General features: G+C 32.0%; 4 protein-coding genes across 6 annotated transcripts; 2 read left to right on the top strand and 2 right to left on the bottom strand.

Moving 5' to 3' along the window:
* Nucleotides 1-7,435: 7,435 nt before the first annotated feature.
* On the top strand, nt 7,436-11,067 carry LOC126660713 (scarecrow-like protein 14). Of its 2 annotated transcripts, none has more exons than XM_050354360.2 (3): nt 7,436-7,628; nt 8,022-10,402; nt 10,528-11,067. In XM_050354360.2, the coding sequence occupies exon 2, from the start codon at nt 8,057-8,059 to the stop codon at nt 10,313-10,315; it is 2,259 nt and encodes a 752-aa protein (XP_050210317.1). In that variant the 5' UTR covers nt 7,436-7,628; nt 8,022-8,056; the 3' UTR covers nt 10,316-10,402; nt 10,528-11,067. The 2 variants fall into 2 exon arrangements, with proteins under 2 accessions (XP_050210317.1, XP_050210316.1); XM_050354359.2 differs by having other exon boundaries at nt 7,437-7,628; nt 8,009-10,402.
* Nucleotides 11,068-13,647: 2,580 nt separating this feature from the next.
* Nucleotides 13,648-16,152, top strand: LOC126659648 (uncharacterized). The gene is made up of 6 exons (XM_050352963.2): nt 13,648-13,758; nt 13,851-13,937; nt 14,058-14,120; nt 14,952-15,053; nt 15,502-15,760; nt 15,863-16,152. Exons 1-6 carry the CDS (start codon nt 13,681-13,683, stop codon nt 15,973-15,975), a joined length of 702 nt encoding a protein of 233 aa, XP_050208920.1. The 5' UTR covers nt 13,648-13,680; the 3' UTR covers nt 15,976-16,152.
* Nucleotides 16,153-16,470: 318 nt separating this feature from the next.
* LOC126661053 (protein FIZZY-RELATED 3) lies at nt 16,471-20,560 on the bottom strand. Its single transcript, XM_050354808.2, has 8 exons — nt 19,374-20,560; nt 18,667-18,789; nt 18,470-18,574; nt 18,206-18,385; nt 18,050-18,112; nt 17,476-17,670; nt 17,080-17,244; nt 16,471-16,872 (listed from the first exon to the last, which is right to left on the bottom strand). The coding sequence occupies exons 1-8, from the start codon at nt 19,887-19,889 to the stop codon at nt 16,750-16,752; spliced, it is 1,470 nt and encodes a 489-aa protein (XP_050210765.1). The 5' UTR covers nt 19,890-20,560; the 3' UTR covers nt 16,471-16,749.
* A 396-nt stretch (nt 20,561-20,956) lies between these two features.
* On the bottom strand, nt 20,957-26,257 carry LOC126660978 (actin-related protein 5). Of its 2 annotated transcripts, XM_050354710.2 has the most exons (12): nt 25,987-26,257; nt 25,821-25,891; nt 25,594-25,718; nt 25,441-25,485; nt 24,697-24,799; nt 24,462-24,571; nt 23,688-23,797; nt 23,502-23,592; nt 22,981-23,424; nt 22,508-22,635; nt 21,797-22,136; nt 20,957-21,703 (listed from the first exon to the last, which is right to left on the bottom strand). In XM_050354710.2, the coding sequence occupies exons 1-12, from the start codon at nt 26,085-26,087 to the stop codon at nt 21,197-21,199; spliced, it is 2,175 nt and encodes a 724-aa protein (XP_050210667.1). In that variant the 5' UTR covers nt 26,088-26,257; the 3' UTR covers nt 20,957-21,196. The 2 variants fall into 2 exon arrangements, with proteins under 2 accessions (XP_050210667.1, XP_050210668.1); XM_050354711.2 differs by lacking the exons at nt 25,821-25,891; nt 25,987-26,257 and having other exon boundaries at nt 24,697-24,804; nt 25,594-25,668.
* Between the last annotated feature and the right edge of the window lie 1,365 nt (nt 26,258-27,622).

Below are 27,622 nucleotides of genomic sequence, written 5' to 3' on the forward strand. Positions count from 1 at the left end.
AGAGAAATGGAGAAAGTTGGTGCACCAACCAACCTGGCTAAAAGATAAGTTGGTTAATTTTGGTGCACTTTTAGATTTAGGTGATAACTCTCATTTGAAGTCTAAGTTAACTCTCATTTTACAATCTAAATTTTTGAAAGATAAAAATAAAATTATGTTTTAGCACCATAGTTAGTGGGGTTGGGAACATATATTTTTCAAATTATTTTGATAACACCATTTTGATTTAATTTACTCCATTAATTTACAATTATTTTTTTATTATAAATTGAAAATGAAAAATTAAACACTTATTGAATAATATAAAGGGTGACATTATTTTTAGATTAATAAATAATAAGGACATAGAAATATTTTTATTTTAATAAACTTACCATCTTTTAATTTGAATTTTATTTGTTTCTTGTCAATAAAGAAAGATGATTTTGTCAAAATAATCTTTTTTCTCAATCATTATCAATTGTTACTCTTGCAATAGAATTATTCAAATTTAAATTATCATTTTTCTATTAAAGTATATTCTATACTTTTTGTTTATTTTTACATTATTACTAGTTTATTACAAACTCTCTCTTTTTATCTTTCTATAATTTGGTTGTTTTAACAGGACTAACTAATCATTTGTTACAATCATTATTTTAAATATATTTATTGATAGTTTCAATTAAGTCTTTTATTAGTTACAGTTATGTTTTTTTTTTAAATTAACATCTACAACTTAAGATATAAAAAAACTCTTCAATTATTCAGAAAAAGATATATATGTATAGTTTTTTTTTAGGTTTTTTGGCCACTCCAAAAATTTTAAATATTGCAAAAGAACAACTTTAAAATTTTAGGAAAGAACACTTAAGCCTTTTTATTTTTTTGTTTAATGCTCAGACACCTCACGTTTTTAATTATATTTCGGTGATTTTTTAAGCATGAGAATTTATTTAAACAATTTTAAAATATTGAGAGCTTAAATGACCTAAAAGAAAATTTAAAATATTATGTATTAGTTCAGAATAATTCGAAGGATATTTTTATGAGAAAATAACAAGAAAAGTCATAATTCACAATTACTTTTCACCAATTGCCATCTTAGTTAGACTTATTTCTTTGTTACCATATTATTTCAATTAATAGCACAAAACCTATTTAGTTTTCATTTAATACCATCACCCTCAAACTTACATGTGTCCAAAATCCATTCTCATTAATTGACTTCCCCCACTCTCTTTTCCTTTTCCTGCACACCACACTCGTGCACTGCTACTGCCACATCACCTTTTATATATTCACACAACCAACTCCATCTCTCTAAGACCTCACAAGGCTATTCATCATTTAAGAAATTAAAAGGCATATGTAGCTTAATTAAGAAACAAGAAAGGCTGGAGTCGTATGTAACATAATTAAGAGCAGTAATTAAAAAAACTAAAAAGCATATTTAACCATTATTTTATAAAATTAATTAAGTAGTTTTATTTTTTTATTTTAACTTGGCTAATGATGATGCACTGCACATGGACATTGACGCAAAAGGTTGGAGTCAATAACGTTGAACTTGAGCCTAAATCTGAACAGATTTTTTTATTGATAAAATATTTAATTTCGCCATTTTATTTTTACTCAATATCTCATTCTAGCATTTTGTAAATTTTTATGTCAATCATGCCCTGCTTAAGGGAGCATGATTGAAAATGAGAAACATGAGATGTCACATTGACTTTCCGAAACAAAAATGGTTGGAGAAGACATGTTAATTAATTTAAAAGTTAAAAAACTTTTATAATTATGTTTTTCATATGTTTATTTTTTGTTTTATTTTCCATTTATTATGAATAGAAGCTTTTTAAAACTATTCGGAAAAATATTATAAAAATACTGTCAAACAATTAAAAAATATTCAAAATACTAGAAAAAATATTTACAAAAATGCTGGAGATATATTTGATACAACTCTGATACATATTTGATACATTTTTCGATACATATTTGATACATTTCTGATACATATTTGATACATCTTCGATACATTCCCGGTACGATGCATCTCCGATAAATATTTGATATATATTCCATCGTTCAAAATATTTTTTTCTTATTTTTATATTTTTTTTTTGTTTTATTATATGTTTTTTATATATATATATATATATTTGAACATTTCCGATACATATTTGATTCATTTTTGATACATGTTTGATTCATTTTTGATACATATTTGATTCATTTTCGATACATCTCAGAAATATCAGATAATTATTAATTTATTATTTAAAAAATAAATAGTTAAAAGACGCGTAAGTGAATCAGTTTATCTTTTCCAAAAAAATTTGATGGAAAAAATGAATTATATGTAGTAAATTGGAGTTTAATTAACCAAATTAATTAAACTTTTTAATTTTTATTTTTAATTTTTTATCAATTTAATTGAACCAACCGACTAATTCGATAGGTTCATTTATATATTTAAACATTTTTCGATACATATTTTATACATGATATAAACATTTTTAAAATGTACTTTATAGATACATCATGATATATATTTATACATGATAGATACATCATAATATATAATTATACATGGCGTAAAAATTAAATAATTTATAAAAATTGTATTATTTGTGTATTTATCTATTTTTTAAAATTTAATAAATTTAAATTTTTAGAATTAAAAGTAACATTATTTTCAAAATTTATGTAATATAAATAAATTATTTAGGCATATGGTGTGTGTATGAGAAAGGGGGACCACATGGCAAGAGAGAGAGAGAGAGAGAGAAACACATGAGAAAGAAAAAAGGGGGGGGACCACGTAATAAGAAAGAGAAAAAAAGAGAGAAAGGGGACACATGAGAGAGAAAAAAAGACCACGTGGGAAAGAGAAAGAATGACCACATGTTTTTTTCTAATTGAGATGGCATGAATGTAAAGTTTTGGTGTTTTGTGGTATAAATGTAAAATAAGTGAGTTAAATGGCAATTAGTGTAATTGGAACCCAATTTTTGGCATTTTTGTTGTTTTCTCTATTTTTATACCTTCCACACGCCTCCAATTAATACATTTTTTTATATAATTTATAATTAATATGTTTATGCAGTCATCCAAAAAAGATATGTTTATGCAGTCAAAGTATAACCAATCATTAGATAATAGCATAGCAGTAATAGAATTTGATTATTTTTTGTTTCTTTGAAGGAAATTTATTTTTACAACTAATCCTAATTTCTTGGACAATAAAAATACAAATTGATTTAACTTTTTTTGTTTAATGAATACAAATTGATGTAAGTGTGCAAGGAAATATTGAGAGGGCTGTTGTGGAAGATCAAGTGGTTGATAATTTGCCTGATAATTGGTTAACATCTAACATTAATCCTTTTACTCAGATTTGGAATTCTAAAGCTTCTCCTCATGTCAAATTTTTTATTTGGGCAGTTTTGCACAATGGAATTTCCACTCTCGACTTTTTAGCAAGACGGAGTATTATCTCTTTCGATAACTCTATATGCTCTCTTTGTGATATTGGAAAAACGCAAAATGATCTTTTCATTCACTGTAATTTTGCTATGAGTATTTGAAAAAGTGTGATTTAGAGATTGGATGTCATTTGGGTCCATCCTTATTCTTTTGTTGACTTCATGATTCAGTGTCCGAGAGGTCTCTATTGAAAACTTTAGCTAATTATTTGGTTATTGGTTGTGTGAAAAATTTAAAAATATAAAAATATAAAAATTTAAAAGTTCTTTGAAATGCAACTCAATCAAAGAATGTGGTGATCTTCGAATAAATTTTTTTATTATTCAGGATTGAATTTCTTTAAAAATTCACACTATATTTTATTCTGGAACTGGTGACTTTGTGTTTTACCGTTATCTCTTGCCGTTACCACTTTGTGTTTGTCATTTTTTGGGCGAAAATTTTGTGTAGCGATTTTGCCACTTTTTGTGGTTTTTTATAAAAAAATTATTCATAACAGAAAAAACTTTTGTTGCCATCATTGTAAAACTTATATTTTAAATTAATACACTTTACTTTACATAAGGTAATATCTTTTTTTTTCAAAAAAATCAAATGTTTGTCCATTTTATGAATACTAATTTAAATGTTTATTTTGTCATTTATTGTTCGACTTGAAATTGTTTCTGATAATAGGCTCATTGGTTTTACATAAGATAATATACAACTCCATATGTGTTAATATTTCATTTTCTTGAAAAACTAAGAAAAAAAACATTGTAATTAGAGCTACACGTATAAAAAAAAGGAGCCTTGTTTTATAATTGGTAAATCATTTAATTTATTAAATCTTTCAATAAGAATTTGAGCTTTAGGAACTTGTTTTAGAAAATAAATATGCACCTTGAGGAGTCTTAGCAAAGAAAAACAAATAGCATAATTATTTATAATATTTCTTTTTAGTAGGAACATAAGTGTCAAGATATTAGCTTCTAACTGAATATTGATAATGATAATAATATAAATAAATTAAAAAAAATGACCTCTAACCAATCAACATCAACATATATAATAAAAAGTGTCAAAAAAAACATATATAATAAAAATGATTCCCAATCAAGTAGAAAGGGAATCAAAATAATTCTAAGCCATAAAAAAAGAAGATGAGAATATTCCAATATGATTTGATAGAGTGGGTTGGGCCCAATATGATTATGATCTGATAACGTGGGTTGGGCCCTTATGATATCTTGTGATTGGGAATGGGTCTGATGTTTGACATACATTTCAGAAAAATAATATGTTGATTTTTTTTTGCACAGAATTACTGCTTTGATTAATATAATTTGAAAAATACATGAATTTGTTTTCATTGAGAGAAATAATAATAACTCGTATTGAGAGAAATTTTTGAATAAACTAAATCTATCACATTATCCATGAATTAAACAAATTACATTATAATAATTTATTAAAATAATTAATTGTGATTAAAAAATCATCTACTATCTAAAATAACTTTCTTTTCAGACTATCAATGGCCTTTTTAATTCTTTTGATTCATATAAATTGAATAATTGTAGTTAAACAGATGACAAAATACACCGTATTTACGTTTGTTTCTGATAATATTTTAACTTTTAAAAATTGCTAATTTTATCTAAATCATCACTTTTAACTTTTAATTGCACCTAAAGTACTAAATTGATTTTTTTTATTCAAGATGAATTCAGATGTGTATTTCTTGTTTTGGAAATATACTCTACATCCTTAGAGGCATAAATGGTACCAAAAAGCTTTATTCCCTACAAATTTTAAAAGTCATAATAATAATTTTTTATTTTAATATAAAAATCAAAATCACTACTAAAAGGTGGAGTAGTGATTCTGATTTTAATTTTTATTTCAATTTTTAAAACATTTTGGTTAAAAATATCTCATACTAAAAGATTTCAAATGCAATAATTTAAAAAGATATATAATTGTTTACAATTTTAACATATATACAAACCAAATCTTAATATTTAAAAATATATTAAATCAGTTATACATATTTATTACTAATTATAAGTATTTTATATAAAAAAATAAATTAAAAGAAGACATATTAGTTATTACTAAAAACTACAAATCGTAAAATAATAAATTATGCCAGCTATGGAAAAAGACTTTGCCTGGACAATTTCTATAGAGTTTGTTGCTTTGCATTGTTCAGGAATTTGTTTCCAAAATCCAAATTTCCATTTCTATTTTTTACTATGAAAAACCAAAATTCAATTTATTTAGTATTTCTATTAATACATGACAAAGATCATCTACAAATTGTTTGCGATGTATCTAGAAATAAAAAAGCATACATCACTGAATTGTGAATCCAATATATATCAGATAATGACACAACCTTATCTTAATATTCAAGATATAACCAAAAATAATTTAATATTTAAAACTAATTTTTTTGTTTTTTATAAGCTTTAAATAATTTATTAATATATAAAATATATCTTTTTAATAGCCATTAATAAAACTAAATAATAATTTATACTTCTCAAATGTGTGTAAAATAAAGAGACTTTTAAAATGAATAGATAAAATAAATCGGTGGTGCTCTGCCTTCTCTCTAACCTAGAAAGAGAAAAAAATTCGTGATCGATAGTTCAATTTTCTTCGATTTCGATAGCAGACGACAATTTTTGGCTTTTAGCCGGAAATTATAGTCTCTTAACTCGTTTATGTTTATATTTGTGTTTTTTTTGAATAAATTGCTCTGATTCTATGAGATTGTGGGTTTTTTTGAGTGTTTTTGTTCGTTTTCCGTGACATTTGCGTAGATGCCTCATTCAAATTTGTCAGCGTTTGTTCAAATTTTAACTTCACGTTCTTAAAAAATTAAGATTTGAAGTATAATAGCAACGAAATTATTGGATAATAAAAGTTATGAGGGTATGATTGTGCTATTGCCATAAATTTCGTAACATTTGAATTCATTTTATTTTTAGTCACTTGTCGAATTTGTATCTTTAAATCTTTAATGCCATCTTATTTTTTGTTGTACATCGATTACGATTTCAGTTGTTTTTATTTTTGTAAATTTTGATGTACGATGTATTTCAACATTTGGGTGTAATTGATGAATTCTATCAATATATTTACTGTTTGATAAAAAATATTCTACTATATTAATTAAAATTATATATACTTCATAAGACTAAATAGTCGAACATATTTTTCAAATTAAAATAAATTCAATAGGAAGTGGTGGGGTGGGGGTGGGGGGGGGGGGGGATGTAATCTCTAGCGCTCTCTCTTCAGTTGTAACAAAAATTAAATTTTTTGTTCTATCATGATAAACAAATAATTTTTATAAAATTAATTATACTATATTATTTTCTCCATATTAATAAATAGCTAAAAAAATTGCTAATCTTTTTCAGAAAAATTGAATTAATATATCAGAGAAAATTATTTTGAAATTCAGGGTAAAATAAATTTTTTTTTGATCGCCAAAGAGAAATTATATAGCACTCTCAAAAGCCGAAGAAAGATCTTCGAAAATACATGGACGGACAAGATTAGGAACATCCTCCATAATCACAATTTTAAATCTACAAATACTAGTAACTTCTGAAATATATTTATAGTTGTCACAAAATAATATTTTTTAAACAAATGTATGTATTATACTTATTAATATGGATAATTAATTATGATCATAATTAATTTTGTTAGTTTTTTCATTCGATTTACTAATTTTTCTTTTTTTAATCACTGTTAATATCAATTTTCGGCTGTTATTTGAGTATTTTTGTCGGAAAAATATTTTTAAAAAATATTGACTAAAATAAAAAAATTTGAAAATTCTCAGTATCAGATTGTCCATCGACAAGATCCCATCAAAAATCTAATCCAAAAGAAAAAAGAAAAGGAATGAGATTTTAGCAGTAATGTATATAACAACAGATTAGCATATAGTACAAAAGAAATAAATAAATTAGATTTTGGACGGCTGAGATTTTCCAGCCGCAACCCAGTTAAGTTGATGATCAGACAGTCTCTTCCTTTTTGTAGCTTACTTTCATTTTTATTACTCAAAAAGATGCTCTTGGTCTTCCATTTTTGTTTTTGTTTTTCAAATCCTACTGAACTGGAATAACTGTACTAGCTCAGCCTTTTTTGAGGTACAAATTTTTCTTATTTATCTTTGCTATTTATTCATATTATTTGTACAAGAAACTGTTTTTGATTCATCCCCAAGTTTTAAATTTTAGAAAGTTTAAATCTTTTTGAGTGCCCACTTGTTAATTCTGTGTTATATTCTATGTTTATATGTTTTGTTATTTAAATTTTTGTTGGGTTTGCTTTAAATTTAATTATGTTCTTTAGTTTCTTGGTTATGTTTATGTTCATGGATTAAAGACTTCTTTTTTATGTATGTTTTTTAGGTTTAAAAGTATTGTTCTTTGATATAATATGATAAATGAAACAATTCTGTGATAGGAATATAGAAATTTGAAGTTTTGAGTGTTTGATATTGTCATTGATAGCTTGAAATTCTTAGGTTTTGATTCTAGGTATCTGTGGAGAATAGTAGCTTTTTGGTGGATAAATGGTCATGGATCAGCCTTTAACCGGATTATACGGTTCGGTCAGTGGATTGAAACTCAATGATGAAATCATTTCGGCATTATCGGGTCGGAATCTTGATAATGGGTTAAGATTGAATCAAACTTTTGTCAATCAAAACTATGTAAACCTACCTCTTTTGCCTCCTGAAACAACCCTTTGTAATTCAGTATTGTCCTCGGGTGTGAGCCGAGATGGAAATTTGCACGATGATTTTGATTTAAGTGATGTGGTTCTTAAGTATATTAACGAGATGCTTATGGAGGAGGATATAGAAGAGAAAACTTGTATGTTTCAAGAATCTTCGGCAGCGCTACAAGCTGCTGAGAAATCTTTGTATGAGCTTATTGGGGAGAAGTATCTTCCACCCATTAATGAATCTAAATCTCATTTAGGTTACAATAATTATATTTCCGATGAAAATTACAGCTTGAACTACGGTAACTATACCAGTAGTACAAGCAGCGGTGGTAGCAGTAGTAGTACGCTACTTGATCCCGGATGGACTTGTGATCTTGGCGAGTTTAAGTCCACAAAAACTGCTTCTCAATCAGTTTCTCAGACATCCCGTTGTTCTGGGAGCTGCAGCACGGGTTCTGTTATTGACGGGTTTGTGGATTCTCCGATGAGTACGATTTCTGAGATGTTTAGTGATAGCGAGTCCATTATGCAGTTCAATAAAGGGTTTGAAGAAGCAAGTAAGTTTCTTCCACATGGTAGTCCTTTTGTCGATTTGGAGAGTAATGGATTGTTCCTTAAAGACATGCAAGAAGAATCTAACTACGTGGCACTTATAACTGAGGAGAAGCACGGGAATGAACGTTCTCCTGATGAAACAAGAGGAAAGAAGAATCCTCATTCCGATGATTCAGATCTAGAGGGCGAAAGGAGTAACAAGCAGTCTGCAGTTTATACTGAGTCAACTATTAGTTCGGAGGAATTTGACACTATATTGCTTTGTGGAAGTGATTCTGCGCTTCGTGAATCTTTGCAGAATGAGAAAAGCAAGAATCTGCAACAGAATGGTCAAACAAAAGGATCTGGTGGTGGAAAAGGTCGAGGGAGGAAACAAGGAGGTAAGCGGAATGTGGTGGATTTGAGAACTCTGTTAACTCTTTGTGCACAAGCTGTGGCCACAGATGATAGGCGGAATGCAACAGACTTGCTCAAGCAAATTAGAGAGAATACTTCTTCTACCGGTGACGGTATGCAGAGAATGGCCCATATTTTTGCCGATGGACTAGAGGCACGCATGGCTGGCTCGGGAACTCAGATATACAAAGCATTTATGAACAGGCCGACGTCGGCTGCAGATGTCTTGAAAGCTTATCATCTGTTTCTTGCTGCATGTCCGTTCAGGAAGCTATCCAACTTCTTCTCAAATAAAACAATTATGAATGTTGCTCAAAATGCAAAAACACTGCATATAGTTGATTTTGGTATTCTTTACGGATTCCAATGGCCTTGCCTTATTCAGCGTCTCTCTTCCATGCCTGGTGGACCTCCCAAGTTGCGGATTACAGGCATCGATCTCCCACATCCAGGTTTCCGGCCAGCAGAAAGGGTTGAAGAGACGGGACGCCGCCTATCAAACTATGCAAAAACTTTCAATGTTCCATTTGAGTTTAATGCTATAGCCCAGAAGTGGGATACAGTTAAAATTGAGGATCTCAAGATTGATAAAAACGAGGTTCTTGTTGTGAACTGTCTGTTTCGTCTAAGAAACTTACTTGATGAGACTGTGGTAATTGAAAGTCCGAGAAATATTGTCCTCAATCTGATTAGGAAAATGAATCCAAATGTTTTTATAACTGCGATTGTGAATGGATCATATGGTGCTCCATTCTTTATAACACGTTTCCGCGAGGCCCTCTTTCACTACTCTACACTATTTGATATGCTCGAGACTAATGTCCCTCGTGAGATTCCTGAAAGGATGTTGATTGAGAGAGAGATTTTTGGATGGGAAGCAAAGAATGTCATAGCATGTGAAGGTACTGAGAGGATAGAGAGGCCAGAGACATACAAGCAATGGCAGGTTCGCATTTTACGGGCAGGGTTTCGGCAGCTTCCTTTGAATGAGGAAATCTTTACAGCAGCCAAGGAAAATGTTAATGCACTTTATCATAAAGATTTTGTTATCGATGAAGATAACCAGTGGTTGCTTCAGGGGTGGAAAGGTCGGATTGTTTACGCACTCTCGTCATGGAAGCCTGATCATCACCAATCTTCAGCTCCATAATAACAGGCAGGATTAAAAAATTCGATCTTTGGTCTTTTGCCGCCCGATATTAGCTTCTTTAGTGGACATATGAACTGTGAATTTAAGGTAAAGGTGTCTTCCTTGTAAAATTAATTAGGTTTTTCAATTCCTTCTCCGGGCTTTGTATTGGTTTTAAATTATTGGTACATGCTCTTAAATCTGATAAATAATTCTACATATTTGCTGAGTAGGAGACTGGGAGAGGAATGTCAACTGCTGGTGGTCATAATGCTATTATAAGGCTGTTCATGTAGTTACAAATGTGGAGAAAGATTTGTTCTGTATCGCGTACTGTGCCATCTTATATCTTGGGTAAGAATTATTTATACTATGGTATCCATGAATACAGCATAACATTAGCGAAAAAGAAGAAAAGCAGTAAAAAAGAACCCGAACTTCTGCTGAAACTCACAGCTTATAGTAAAACATATTTAATGTAGTTATGACATTTAAGTCACTTCATGTGGCTTGTAGAATCTTATACTATCCTTAAGAATCAAGATCATGTAGTATCTATGTTGAATTTCTCGACGTCTATATTTTGACGTTTCATTTTTGTTTCCAGAAATGCCTTTAAAACTCGGAAACTCTCTATGTGTAACCTATTTTTGTAAAATAGCATCTTCTCCATTTTCTCTTTCAGCGTTTCCGTTTTCGTACTACATAGTTGGGCATAGAACAATGGAAGACGGTATGAATGGACTACCGTCTTCTCTCTTTTTGTACTTAAATTTTTTTGTTCATGTGGCATCTTGGCTATAGGGTTCAAGCTATCCCTATGTTTTATTGTTCTCTTAACTTTTTGGCTTTTACATTTTTTTTGCACTATGAACTTGTCTTTTACTTCTAAAATCAGTCTTTATCAATAAGATGTGTATAATTATTCTATCATGCTCTTGTTTTATGTTCTTTACTCTTAGGTCTCGCAACTTTTGGTGATCAAATTTGCATGTCATTTTCTTATCTGCTAAGCACTATGATTCATCGAGTAATTATCTCACACAAGTACACAACGGACGTGTCACGTCATTTTATAGCATACCTCTCACATCAATAAATATGTGGGTTTTATTTCAAACATGTGTTAGATTATTTATGTAGAAAAGGTAAAATTTATAACAAACGGTAGGTGTGTTGTAAAATGACATGGTACAAACGTTGCATGGGATAGTTTTTCATGATTCATCGTATCATTGCGGACCTTACAGCTTATCGTGGAGTTTGTGTAATGTGTCCCATTCTTATCAGATTATTTAACTCAAAGAAGACATGGAATTTAGTATTTTGTTGTGGACTTGGTCACCTGTTAATTATTTACTGATTATGTTCTATTTAATTATAGTAGTTGCTATAATTTTAGTTTGAATAAAAGGACATCCCGGTCCTTAAAATTATGTATCGGGTTCATATAAGTCGAATTTAGTCTATTTTTTACAATTTAGTCCATAACTCTTCAAAATAAGGACAATTATATCTACTCGTATTTTCACAGCGCATGAAAAACAACATTGGAGATATCTTATTTATATCTTATGTAAACTTTAACATGTTTATATTGTTTGTTTGATATTTTGTGTCATCCAACATATTTGTGTTTAATATCTTTTACGTTTGCTTTCTTCGCTCTTCGAAAAGATAGAACCGGATGTAATTCATTTCATTTCGAAGAGTTGTGAACTAAATGATCAAAATAAATCAAGTCTTATATATATGAGCTCGTTCCATAAGTTTAAGAACCGGAATAAACATTTTAGTTCCTTTCACTTTCATTCAAGAGAAAAGTGTGTAAGATTGAAGTTAAAGGCAGATAAAGTTTTGCTGTTGAATAGTCTGATGTTTTTTCTATATTTAATTGTAAGAACAACTTTTGTATCTATCTGTTTAAATGTTTAATTTTTTAATGCTATGGAAAATGATAGATGGAGACAGGAAGGGAGTTTTATTTTGTGAAAGATTCATTGCAAGTCTTATCCTTTAAATGTAAGAGAAAAGGATTATTTTGGACCATAAATTTATGTGGCATGATTTGTTTCTATTTATTAAAGTTACATAGATCAATAAATTTGATTTTTTTAGATTAAATGGGTATGCATTTTTATATTATTCCATCAATAATTAAAATTTGTTTGATCTGCTTTTAAACAAATTTAAATTTATTTTGACTTAATTTTATTAAATCAGTTAGTTTATGAGGGTTTAGAATTTGAAAACCTAAACCACAAACTTTTAGTCCTAAATCATAAATTCCTAACCCTTAAGCCATAACTCTATATCCTAAATTCTAAATCATAAACCACAAACTTCAATTCTAAATCTCATAAACATTAAACCATAACCCACAAAATTTAAATTCTAACCTCTAAATTCTAAATCTTAAATTATAATCCTAAACCACAAACTTTAAATTCAAAACGCTAAATCTTAAATATCAAACCATGACCCTAAATCATAAACCATAAACTTTAAATTTGAAACCCTAAATCTTAAATGTTAAACCATAACCCCAAACTTTAAACTTGAAATCTTAATCCTTAAATCCCCAACCTAAATCCTAAAATCTGAACCCTAAATAATAAACTACAAATTCTAAGCAGTAAATTCTAGATTCTAAATTCTAAACACTAAACTATAAATACTAATCTTAAACCCTTAATTTTAAATTCCAACTCTAAATCTTAAACCTAAATCATAGTTTCTAAACCATAAGCCATAAATCATTTGCTATAAAAATAAATTATATTGAATATATAAATTAATATTATATTATAGAAAAATAAAAAATAATAATAATCTAATCACGTGATCACATAGTAGAAAGTATATATTTTCAAAACATAGTAAATCCATAAAATGATTCTAAGCTATTCAAGTGTTTTTTTTATCAATCTAGGTATGTTTATATTGTGGAGTTTAACTTTAAAACAAAAATACTTATATTCATTAATTAATCGACATATTTTCACCTTAAGTAATCAATAATTATATATTTCGATGAAAAAAAATATTATAATATTTCTTTATAGTACTTTTTTTTGTTAAACATTTCTTTATAGTACTTTTACTCTAAAAAGTTCATATCTTTATAAAAAATTATACCCGTGATTTTTGAAAATGGTCCAATTACGCCCTTCTTATGAAACAGATGGGTAACGCTGTTACCGTTTGGAAGAACCGTAAAATTAAGTCATTTTAATACATTAATGGTATTTTTGTAAAAACATTTACCATGAGGGGTTTATTCATACTCTAAATAAACATTAGGGGCCAAGTTGAAACTTTTTCCCAAAATAAACGCCTCCTCCTTTCTGGGTGTGGGAGAAACCCAGAATTAGGGTTTAAGAAAGATGAGTGGAGTAGGAACACCTGATTTCTATTACAGAGAAGCTCTCCGTCTCGGTTATCTCGCTCGTTCTGCTTTCAAGGTTTCAAATTTTCAATCTTTTTTTTCTTTTCAATTTGAACTCTAAAAAAGCAATTTGATTCAATTTTCTGTTCCATTTCTTGCCAAGAACAGCTTCTTCAGATACAAAAGCAACACAAATTGATAACTCCAGGCTCCTCCGTTCTTGATCTTGGCTGTGCTCCTGGTGCTTGGCTTCAGGTTTTTCATTATAAAGATGCTATCTTTTTCGTTTTTTTGCTGTTTTGATTTGTGGGTTTTGAGTTTTATGTTTGGTTTTGTTCATTCTTGGAGTTTTTTGTTTGTTTTTTTGTTTTTCAGGTTGCTTGCCAGAGCTTGGGACCAATGAATCATGGTGGCTCTGTTGTCGGTATTGATCTCAAGGTGTGTTCTTCACTTTGCTCATTCTTGATTTGTTTTCCAATGTTTACATCATCAATTGTGTGTCATGTTGTGTTTGTTTGGTTCAATTTCAGTTTCGAATTCTTCATTTGCACCGTATCCGTATTCAATGGCGGAACTAGGATTTATTTTCAGCCTGGGATAAATTTCTAATTACTTGTGATTTTTTGGCACCCCGGTCTGAATCTCCATCTAACCATTATTTTTCTATAATTATGTCTCTATCTTTTATAACAAAATTCGGTCCCAGCCTGGGCTAGAGCCTACCCGCCCTTGTCCGTGTTCAAGTGTCCTGTTTCTCGGAGTCTGTTTCTGTGCTACATAGGAACTAAATGCGACACTAAGGCTTTGTTTGGGAGAGAAGGCATTAAAGTAAAGTACGGGTTTTTAAAGTAAAGTAAAGTACCGTAAGGGACGGTAAAGGAAGGTAAGGGTTGTGCATAACCCTTCCATGTTTGGGAAAATAATAAAGTAAATGAAGGGTTTATAGAAAATATCAGTTAAAAATAAACCAACACCCCAATATGGGGGGTTGGCATATGAGGGTTGAGGGGGGTTGGGAAATATTTTTCAACCCCTCAAAACCTTTAAAAAAAATTTGCCAAACAGGGGTTGAAATTTTACAACCATTCCCTTCCCTTCCTTTCCTATCTCAACCCCTAATCCAAACAATACGTAAAGTGTTTCTCAGTTTTAAGAAGTTATAGTGGGATTGGTCTTATAAGGACTAATTTTATAAGGTTGTGAATTGTATTACACTGGTTAATTGGGTTGATTGATGTGTGTAAAATAATTGTGAAATTTGCAGAACAGAAGGTGAAGGTTCCTTCCCAACATTGTGATGCTAGGGTTAAAACTGTTTGTGCTGATGTTATGAGTCTTCCTAGGCACCAAGTTCGAGCTCTATCTCCTAAGGTATGATTCCAATAATATGCTTATTATTCTAGTATCGTTTTGCAAATTTTATTCCTTGATTGCCAGTATCAAATGTCTTTAAAAGAGGCAATTTGAGTGATGCATTCACCAAGTTGTAATCGATCCTTAAATGTTTACTGTTAGTTACTTAATTGATTGTTAGAGTCCCGGATAAAAGTTCTTCCAATTTTTTAATTAGTTTAGTCTGCTCTGTATAGGGGTGTGCAAAAACTGACTGAAACCGAATAAACCGAACCGAAACAACAAATTCGGTTCGGTTCGGTTTGGAAAAGTAGAATAATTCGGTCAGTTCGGTTTAACCGAATGCACTCCCCTAGCTCTGTATGTAAATTATCCTATCCATGCTATGTTCTAAATAATAGATCAGTGATATCTCACTTATGTTAGTTGGGACTATCCATTTGTCTTTGGTTTGTGCATTCTGCAGAATAAAGGGTTCTCCGTAATACTCTCGGATATGTGTCCGTCAGTTTCCGGAATCACAACTAAGGATGCAGCTTTATCAGCGGAACTTGGGATGCAAGCACTTGATATAGCTGTTGGTGGGCTAGCATCAGCTTATACTGATGGTGATAATGAAAGTAATTGTCTTTCGGAATCTACTTTAGATCAAGATGATAAAGGCGGCGTCTTGCGAGCAGGGGGGCACCTAGTAATTAAGCTTCTAGAAAGCGAGGATACCCAAGGTAGGATTGTTTCACGAAGGCGATAGATACAACTTTTATGGTGTCTAATAATAATGTTTATATGCTAACAAAGCATTCTTCTCATTTTGGTATGCTTAACAGAATTTACTCGGATTTGCAAACCGTTATTCAGAAAGGCGTCGTGGTTGAGGCCTAAGGCTACAAGATCCTCATCAAGAGAGACTTATTTGATTTGTCAAGGTCTGAAGTTATAGATAGGTTAGGATTAGATTTTGTTGAGGGGGCTTGTTCGAAAATGTTACTAGGATTGCAAAATCCAAAGTCTTACTTTGCATAATTTGTCGAGTCCTATGTTTCGACATTTCATTTTTATTTATGGAAATGCTTATGAAATTTTAAAAATTAATATTTATAAAAATATGGTTTTATCATTTTTTTTTCATTTCAGGCTCCAGTTTCAACTTTTCCGTGCAATTTAGGTGTGTAATTGAATTGAGTCATTTTATTTCCAAACTCGAGATCAACTCGACTCTAAAATCTAAAGCTCAAAAAACCCAATAGACTCGAACATTGTAAATATTGTAAATGGTAAACGAACTTGACTCTGTAATTATCTCGAGCTCGATTCGGTGTCAATGGTTGAAGTACTTCGAATAGTTTGCAAGCTGGCTCAATCATTTTATATGGGAAAATCATGCTAACAGTTGTGGATTTTCCTTGATTGTGATAAACAAGCACCATACGCAAAATAAAAAATCTTAGAAAATTTAATATTTATGTTAGATTCCTTTCCCTTTATTGAATCATTTTTGCTCTCAAATATGATCTAAACCTACATATGATACAGTCAAAGATAAAAATTCAACCCTACTTTACACAAAATCCTGACTATAAAGCATAAACTTGCAAAACTGGCACACAATAAACAAAAAAATGCAGAGTTTCCCTCTATAGTGGCAGCATCTGAAAGCGAGTATAGTATCTCCATTTACAGTATATATAGCTCGAGTTGATTTACAAGATGTCGGTCACCGGATATGGGTGCGGCCCAACGACCATAGACCTGTATCTTTAACAGGTACCGGTGCTTTCATGGATGGGAATATATTCCAAAACCGTAGTGTCTCATCCCCTGCTCCAGTCACTATCGTCTATGGATGAAAAATCAAGAATTAGATATATGAGAAGTTTGCGTTGCATGGAAACTTTGTCGAGTGTTATGTTTTGATATCGTTTCCATTTCTGAAAACGCTTTTAAACATCCGAAACTTTATATTTAAAAAGATCTCGTTTAGCGTAATATAGACCATCATTTGGAAAGTTAAGCTACTGTGCTATGAAGGAAACAATTCTGTTACCTGACCATCAGGCGACATGGCAAGATAGAGTACTCGATAACTATGACCGGTTAGAGTTGCGACCTTCGACAATGACGGATATTTCCACACCATAATTTGATTCTGAGAGTAACCATGAGTACTCACTAATTCATTCACATTCTTACTCCATGTCAGATTGCATACCTGAAGTTTGATTGCATATGGTATTAGTAGGCAAAACAATGAACATGAAAACGATATAGAATATATTGCACGAAAGTTGGTCAAGTCCCATGTTTTATCTTTTTTGTTTCCAGAAACTCTTCTAAAATTTCAATCGATTCTAATAAAAAATTGTAGTTTTGTCGTTTTATGTTTTAGCATTTCCAACTTTCCGTCTCCGTGCAATATAAAACCAAGTCGAGAAGTACAAACCTGGCTGCCGGTGTCAACATGGTTTAGTTGATGACCATTGGTGGTGTTCCAAAAACGAATGCAGCGATCCGCAGTTCCACCTCCTGATGCAAGAAGACCACTCTGGTGGGGTGACCAAGCAATGGCCTTGACTGCAGCTGTGTGCTCAGTCAGTTTCAGAACTGGTTGCTGAGAATGCTGGTTCCACACCAGTAGCTGAACAGTTTTAAACAATTAAGTGATTACTTAATAACTTCCTCAAACACCAAATAACAAGTAATTACAATCGAGCAACTGCATGAAAGATCATTAGCCATCAGAAGTGGCAATGAGTTCATTAGCATCTATGAAGTACAAAAATGAAAGCCCTAAACCAGCAACGCCGAAACAGCATAAAATTTCTGAGCCTAAGTTTTTGGCAGACCTATTATTATAAATTAAGTGTCATTTGGCTTATTTTCCGTTTCTGCGCTGTATAAATATAGGGTTTTAGGAGCACTTCTGGAAATGAAAACGAAATGTTGATACATAGGACTCAAAAAACTTCTGTGCCACATACATATGCATCACAAAAAAGTGGAATAATAGAGATTACCTGATTATCATTTCCACCAGATGCAAGTTCTCTATCATCATGAGACCATTTTAATCCACAAACCTGCAATATTAAATGCAAAGCTAAAGCATCATTACCGAGTATTTAAATTCAAGCCAGTGCTTTAGCTAAACTGAACTAAAAAGCTAATTTTACCTCAGATTTATGACCAACAAGCTTGCTAATAAAATCACTCGATACGCGAAGATCATGCTGAAGTATGTTTCGATCCCTACTTCCCGATGATAGTATGCGAGAATTCCATGCCAAGACTCCGGTTCTTGTTTGATGCCCGCCCATGGTTCGCACCCTCTTGCACTGAGTTCCATCCCAAACCTATAACAATCACCATCTTCAATATATCCCTACTTACATAAGCATGAAAATGTAAAAATGCCATGAACAAACAAATTGAACTACCTGAACTTGACCAAGACCGGTTCCAATCGATATGTATGAACCTTCTTTGGTCCATTGTACAGAGCACACACTGTCATTAGGTCCCAAGTCACACAATTTTGTCACCTAAAGAGCAATCAAACACTAATTAGTACTCTTTTCTTCTAGAAATTTGATAATTAATTTGTGCTTAGAAAATTCAATAACAAGAAACTTACTTTGCTATTTGAAGCAGTCCATAAGTAAACACAAGTGCCTAAACCAACGGCAAGAACATTTTGAGAAGACCAGTCCACAAGATTCAAGTAGAAATCATCTTGAAGTGATGGTGCATCCAAAACCTGCACATTTTCCATAATTAACCAAAACTCAAATATTCTCCATCTAGAGACAATTCCGGTAATCTATGCAGCACAAAAACAAAAATACTCGAATGGAAATACCAAAACTGAAAATTGCCAAAAAACAAACTTTTCTACAAAAATAAATTACAAATGTAGGGTTTCGGAGTATTATAAGCTTGTTTCCGAAACTTAAGACTGAAGAAGTTTCTGCGCAACATAGCTGGTTATTAGGAGTATAACCGAGTCGAGCCAACTCTTGAGCTACTCAAATTGACTTAAGCATATTCAAAAACCGACTTGATTAATACTGAGCAAGTGGAACTCGAGTCTTTATTCTACCTAGTTCGAGCTCGAGCTACTAAATTGAATTTGAATCAAATTCAAATTAAGCCGGAGCTCGAATCTCACATATTCTAACGACTTTGATCTCGAACTACTAAAACGAAATTCGATCAAGTTCAAGTCCAATTCCGAGCTTTAAATTTTAGAGTCAAATCAAGCTCAAACTTGGCACTGTTTCTACTCAACTCAAATTACACCCCTACGGATTATTATAAAGATAAAATGCTTAGTTTAGTTACCTTATGGGGAGTCTTAGGAACTTTTCTAGGAGGCTTAGGAGGAGTAGAAACATCACTAGAAACCCCACTATCTTGCCTCAAAATGGAAGGAGAATAAGGAGAATTAGGAGCAGAATTATCAGTCTTAAACCTCAGCATGTTCTTGCTAGGACTACTCAAATCACCACCACCTGCAGGAGAAGAAGAACAAACAAAATCAGACCCAAAAAGCTCAGATTTCAACAGCCTACAATAAGCTTCATTGCCCCCTTCTTTAACAGGAGACCCCTTTTTTTCAAGCAATCCAAAAGTATGTAGTCTTGAAGATGATCTGCATGGTATGAATCTGTCACTACAAGTTGATGATTTTGACTGTGGTGATGATGAGAGATTTGAAATGTCCCTTGGTGATGATGCTATGGTGGATTTGAAAAGATTGGAGCTTGGTGATTGGAATGTTTCTAATCTTAGTGATGTTTGGTTCATCCCTGTTGGGAGATTTATCCCACTTTTTCTTCTTGGTGGTGTTGACTCCATTTTTTTGTGTAAATTTTGAGTTTTTGTTAGCTCTTTGAGATGAATTGAATTGAAGGTTACTGATTTTTTTTTCAACAAAAACTGAAAAATTTCAAGCAAAAATTGAGTTATTTTTAGCTCATTGAGATTAAAGATTGAATCTTTTAGCTCTTTGAGATAAATTGAATTGATGGGTACTGAAATTTTTCAATATAAAACTGATTTTTTTAGCTCATTTGGAAGTAAAGATTGAATCTTTTTATCTCTTTGAGACAAATTTGATTGATGGGTACTGAATTATTTCAACAAAAACTGAATTGTTTTAGCTCTTTGAGATAAATTGAATTGATGGGTACTGATTTTTTTCAATAAAAACTGAAATTTTAGCTATTTGGGAGTAATGATTGAATCTTTTTAGCTCTTTGAGATGAATTGAATTGATGGGTACTGAAATTTTTCAGCAAAAACTGAATATTTTAGCTACTGAATAAAATGGATTATTCAATGGCCTCTTGAGATAGAGAGGGAGAGAGAGAGGCTTTTTGAATAATTGTTTGGTGTGTAGAAGAAGATCTCCAACGGTCGAATTATGAGGAGCTAGGTTGGATTGATTGTAGTAATTTGGGAAAGAGGAGAAGTTTGGTTCTTTTTTGGGTAGCATTTCTAACGGTCAAATTACATAGAAAGCAAGAAAAAAACAAAAAAGCTGAGTGTGAGAGAGCTGGTCTTTCTTACCAAAATAGCCGTTGTTTGTTCTCTTTTCAATTAATTTTGGGTAAATGTACAATATGGACAGTCCTTTTAGATTCTGTTTTGAATTTGGACCTTAATATTTTTTTTTTCCATTTGGACCTTGATTTTATAAAAAGAAACAATTAAACCCTCATTTAACATTTTTTTTTTTGATAATTAAACATTTTTGTTATCTTCGATGCAGACCACATATAAATGTTAAGTTCCAAAAAAAGTTAAATTATGTATATCCAAATTTAATAGAATGTCATATATATGCTAAAGAAAGTATAATTAATTAAAAGGAACAAAAAAGTAATTAATGAAGTTAATCTAACTGATTTTGAAGCTTTAAATTTAGAGAATTTTCTGTGCAGATCAAATTCTTAATAATTCTTAAAGAACCACCCATAATGTTTGAAATGGTGGTGACATTTACATTCAAATTTATAATTGGTCTCCAGGGCCAAAAATGTCTGATAATGATGAAGTAATGGTAAATAATCAAAGTTTCAAAGTCTCATGGTTTTTTCCTATTTGTACCTATCAACCTACTGCTACCCATTTCCATCTCTATATAAATCACTGAAATTAAATTATAGCGTGTAATTAAATTGGTATCTCCGAAGCCAATCTTCACCCTTTTCGTAATAATCCGCTCTACTAAAAGTTTGCTGTGGGAATTGCAACGCAGCGGCGTAAGTAGAAGCCCCACGCCAAGCATCAAGAACCGGATCCAATGCTCTGACCACCTTTATAGGTGCCCCATTTGGCCGAATCATACGGATTCCTGACTCCAAGCGCTCAGATATACCAGGGTAGAGGCTGCTTCCACCGGTCAAAAGGATTGAATTTGTTAATCTAGCCTCCAAATCTTCGTCCTTGGACGGCAACCTCTTTATCGAGACACCAGCCATTTCATCTAGCCCTGCCTGATCGATACCAACTAGGTTCGGAAGAAAAAGAATTTCCGGACATCGGAATCTTTCGACGCCAAGCATAACTTGGAAATCATCTTTCGTCAATGGACGGAGTTTTGGCAGTTCAGAAGCTGGTTGCGACGGTCCTACATCTGGCTTAGAAATAAATGTCGGGTCTATTTCCTGCGACAGCACGAATCAATACCCATTACCAATTTAGAGCGAGAATTTAAATTAACAGAACTCGAAACTAACACGAGAAATAGACAAACTAACCTGAAGCCGAGAAGAAATACGAGCAAGCTCTACTTCATCATCCTCCGCCCCCTCATCGTCATCATTATTATCTTTACTGATTAGTTGATAAAGTTGCCAATCCTCGTCTCTGGAGCCAAATGTATCCTCCCCCTTACCTCGATCAAAGGCTGCTGTTGTTAAGAGACGCATCTTTTCCCTCTGGGCAGGATTCGATCTCTCACCACGACCAACACCACCAGACATATTATTTCCATTTGAGTGATTCCCATTTGTTTTATGTCGTTTTCGCTGCTCAACTTTCTCACAAAGCTCCTTATGTTTAGCACGTGTTTCCTCCAAATAAAGTTCTGGATTCTCTCTGCATAACACAATCAAGTAGGAAATATGAAAATCGAGAAGTTAGCAAATTCATAGGCTTCACAAATACATCCTTTGCGGCTTTGCAGAATTTCATATTCATGAACAAAGAAAGCACCATCACAGGGAAATCAAGTGATAAAAGAAACAACAAAACCTCATCAGTATTTATTTATGGAACTAATGAACTGACTGACATGATAACAGGCTCACTTAAAAAAATTATGATGCGCAAAATATGATCAGGTATTAAGTTCATTAACAAATTTGCTCATGGTTCATTTGTATGAGCTTGTTCAGATACGAAAATAGAAAAGATCAGGGAAGATCATGTATAAATTTTTTGCTGAATTTTATTAGTTTTGAACGTACAAGCGTTTTTCTTCATCCGCTTTATTCTTTCTTTCTCGTTCTAATTCTTCTTCACGGCGTTTCTGTTTAGCTTGCAGCCGGCCTTGGGCTGTGGATTTAAGGAACACCTGTTTCTTCTTTTCTTTCAGCTATCATAAAGAAGAACAATGGCAATATAAAATGAGAAGCTACAATAAGCACTTAAAAAATGCACATTGAGAATATTAATGATGCTACGGTAATCAATAGAAGTTAATTTCGACCCCAAACTTGAGAGAAAAGATAAAAAAAGCTCAAGTTCGTGGTTTAGAAAAAAAAACTCTAACTTGTCAATTTTGGATCAGTTACCATCTTTGACCATCAAGATCGATGCCGACGGTGTAACTGACCCAAAATTGACAAGTTAAGAATTTTTTTTTTAATTCAATACCGACTTTGGACTCTTTTGATCTTTCATTCACATGAACATAATATTCTGTAAGGAGCATACATACCTGCTCTGGGGTCAACTCATCGTCTGGAATTTCAAGAAGGGGATATTTTTCGTTTGTTGATGAATCGCTTTTATCTTCAAGTTCAGCTTGCTCAACCTTTGGCTCTCCTTTTGCTTTACGTAATAACTCTGTTTTTTTCACTAATAAGGATTCTATATCCTGCTTGGAGGCATATTCAGTATCTCTCAAGAAGGATGTAATTTGATCTTCGTCAACTTGTTCAAGCTGCTCCAAAAGAAACTTCATATCACGCAACTGATTTTCTAGTTCATTTATCTTAGATGACTTCTTCATCAAAGCCATTTCTCGCAACCGTTGACCCTGTCTCTCCCTTAAGGCTGCCTTTCTAGCCACCTCTTCTTCTGATGGAGGTTCCTCAACTGGCGGCGGAACCCACGGAAGCTGCCAACATCTGGTTTTATCTTCAGCTTGTTTAGTCCCTTTCTATCACATAATTGCAACTGTCAGTACACATAAATTTGAAAAGATCACAAGCAGAGAAAGAATGCCAAGCTAGTTACCTGAAATAATCGAGCTTCTGAAGCATAATCAGGAGCAATATAGCAATGCTCCATTTTTAGGTCCTCAATCTTTTCCCATGTAAATCTGGCCCTGATGGAGCATATAAGAAACAAAACCTAAATATAAAGTTGCAAAAAAGATAAACCTATATTGGAGTAGACGCTAGCTGAAGTTATTATACTCACATGTGATGAGGATATTTCAAAGAAAGCAGTTGCTTTAAATAATCAGTGACATGAAATCCACCAATGTTAGTTCGGCTGCATCCGTTATAGGCAGGCTCTCCATCAATAAACTGGGAACCGAAAAGCATGATGAAATCAATTGAAGAAAATGTGAATTTGGGACCATATTTTAATCTTATTCATCACTGATAAAAACAAAGATTGATTTCCATATGAATATGATTTGTGAGTTGCATTATTATAAGCAGCAAAGTGTTTTCATCAAGTATCTCAAGAAATAATACTTCTGAGGTAACGGAAAACTGTAAGATAGTTCAGACGTGTATACAGTATCTACCAAGCCAATAATGTGCAGCACACACTAAAGAATAGCATAAAGCTACAATGCCTGCAAGTGAAACAGCTGAGATAGATGCCTCAATAGTCCATGCACTTTACGCTTTGGCCCAAGAACTGAACTAGGTAGTACCCAGCTGTATCTGCCTCGCCTAAGAGGAATCTATATTATCTACTCGTCTTACACTTAAAAAACACTGATAGAAGCTTTATTCTTCATCCTAGTTTACAAATTTTATTCAACTGCATCTAAGAAAAGATTCCAAACCCTCAAGCCAAATGCAGCTTAAGATATGTCTACGCACAACCTTGCTGATAAACTACTGAATAATTTGTTTGTAATTTCAACCTTGCATATTACATAAGGAAGAAACGATCACCAAATTCTGAAAATAAAAATATTTAAAATAAGTAAATTCAAAGGTTATGAAAGCCTACTGGAATAACATGAGTGGTTGTAAATCCTGGGCAAATAGCAAGCCCGTCTTTATCACAAACCCCATGTTGTTGATTGTACTTATAGCTGAAAGCAGCATCAACACCAAACGCTGTGAAACAGAATAAAATACAGATTAATTAGGCAAGCCAGTCATAGAGTAGATACAAAAAAAATAAAAAACCTTGCCCCTTTAGAGGACAGAAAAAATTCCCTTAAAATTGCAAAGAGTTATACCTACTGATGGAACTCCATAAGTTTCAAAAAGAAGCTCTGCCATTTTGCTACGTGACTGAATTGGGTTGCATACACATTCTGTGATCAGGATAGGATGATTAATCTGTTCTGCCATAAAATCAACAAAAGTAACAGTCTTATACTTGTTGTGAGCCTATCGACTAATCTCAACCCTAAGCAGAAAATGCTGGTATGCAATATGAGAGTCATGCAGCTTGGACAGTAAATAATTAAAATTATCCGGAACTGTCATTTTGTCATGCGTGCATTACCAATAACACCAATTGTACATTTAGAAAAACTCACTTCTAATGGTACCTACATCAGACCATGCTCCAAACATTGTGACACAAAATTGCCAAAATTAACTAGAGGTAATACCTAACTCACATATTAAAATTCAACCTAAAGAATGATCAAAATGTTTAGAACAATCCGATAAACTGTAACGATGATTTAGATTAAAATTTAATCCAATCCTCAGATAAATGTCATCATTAGTTCATTATGCCTGCAACGCGAAAAATGACTTGTAGAATGTAGCTTGCCCTTTCAATAAGATTAGGTAGTTAACTGTTAATACTATGATGTATCAATTATAGGATCACCTGACTTAAACTACAGAAATATGCAGTAACAATGGTTTTATTCAAGATTCCAAAATTACCCACAAACTATATAACTATTCTTTAGTAAAAGCCAAACAGGATTCATAGCTCAATTTAAACAACATTCTCATTTTACCTCTGATCCATTTGCTCCCAGCCGATCAAATCCAAAGTCGAGAATCTACAAAATGGAAATATCAGCTAATCCCAAGTAATTAATAGGCTAACAAATGAGTAGTCCGCAATTTGATTAAAACAACTTTACACACATAAAAATCGAATGACTTACAGATTCCATAATCTCAAACTGATAAACAACATTACTATCAAACGCAGAACGCGGCCCAGAGCGAGTGCAATCAAAGTATTTGAACAATGCAGGATTATGATCACCAACAACAGTCACAGTCTCACCTAAAAACACAATCACCAGCAAACCAAATTCAACATTTACATTATCCACCCAAATTTCCACTCTTTTCTCAAAAACCAAGCTAAAATTCAAGAAAATTTTACCAGTAGTTTTATGCCTTGGTCGTTGAATAATGTTGCGAAAAATAACACGAGGCTCAGTCTCACCAGCCCATCTAATTGAATTCAAGTAAAGCACGAAAAAATTTAATCAAAATTAGATGATGAAACACGAAACCCTAATTGAATTGGAGAAAATTAGGGATATTACCCGATGCGAAAATAGGAAGCGCCATTGTCGACTACGATTGGTGTTGAGGAAGGGAAACGACTGTAATCAGTCTGTCGTTTAATTTGCGATATGAATGGCATTTGGGCTTTAAATTTTGAATGTGAAACTTTTAGTAATGAAAAATGCACAACAAAAAATAGTTGTGAAGGGTTTTTGCAGGTGAAAGTTTCTGAGGAAAGTGAGAGACCATTACCGTCAACTAGCAGAGCTTTTGGACCGGTTCGGTCGGACCGTTAAATGGTTATGATCTAAATTCTAGTGTAGGAACTGAAGTAGACGAGTGTTTATCCAAATATTGCCATGTTATTTTTACAACAAATAAATAAATATTTATGATAAAAAAAATTTAATTATTATTTATTTTTTTGTTATTAAACATTTCATATGGCTCACGCATTGTTGTTTGTTGCACGAATAATATGATGTAACTGTTGTGTTGTAGAGACTCGAGGAGTCGGTTAATAGTAATCAATGAAATGAGTTCATTTCCGTTAAAAAAAAACTGTTGTGTTGTATAATTATTTGAAGTAGATAAGTATTTCTCTTATACAACTGTTGCGTCATTTTTACAACCAGCTAATGAACATTTGTGATTGATTTTTTTTAATTATTATTTATTTTTTTATAATTTAATTTTTTAAATAGCTGACGCGCTGTTGATTTATTGTATGAATGACATGACGCAATAGTTGTGTTGTATAATTTTCCGAAATAGACAAATGAAGAGATTGAATTAATTACCTTCATAATATGGATAATAATACATCACAATGATTGTGTAAGTCATCCGTATAACAACCAAATAAGGCGTTAGTTATGTGGTAAAAAAATAAACTATAATTAAAAAATTTCTATCGTAAATGCTCATTGTCTTTTTGTAAAAATGACATGGGACAACTATTACTTTAAAATATTCAACTTGAATGAGTTTTTCTATGAGATAATTACTTTTAACCCCTCAGGTTTAATATATTATACTAGTTGGATCCTAATGTTTAAAAGTTATACTAACACCTTTAAGTTTTAAAATATTACTAAAACACCCTTACATTATATTTTTGCGTTAGTTAACCGCTAGTTAAGAAAAATAATGTACTATATATAGACATGTTCATGGATTTGGGTACTAGTCCAAGCCGGCTTGGGCAATGTTTTATCGGACCAAGCCCGACCTGAGCCCAAAAACAGTCCGCTATTTTAGGGGGGTTTAAGATTTTCATCATTATAAAATTTACATATAAATCCTGGCCGAGCCTCAAAAAATATAGGCTTAAGGCCGGGTTTGGTTAGGAAATAGAAAGTCCCAGCGGGGCTTGAGCTTGTATAAAAAATAAAAAAGCCCGATGGGCCCAGTTCGAGTACGACCCATGAACAGGTCTAACTATATGCCCATTGAAATTTAATAATTTTATTAAAATAAAAAATATATAAATAATAGAAAAAAAATTATTACATTAAAAATAAAACAACAAGACATACTAATTAAGAAAAAATTCTATTATTTATATATTTTTTATTTTATCAAATTTAAAAATTAAATATATTAAAAAATATAAATGGTAGTAAAATGTGTAATATTGTAAAATGAAAAGGCCGATTAGTATAATATATTAAA

Source organism: Mercurialis annua, linkage group LG8 (genome assembly GCF_937616625.2).
Source record: "Mercurialis annua linkage group LG8, ddMerAnnu1.2, whole genome shotgun sequence".
Lineage (NCBI taxonomy): Eukaryota > Viridiplantae > Streptophyta > Magnoliopsida > Malpighiales > Euphorbiaceae > Mercurialis > Mercurialis annua.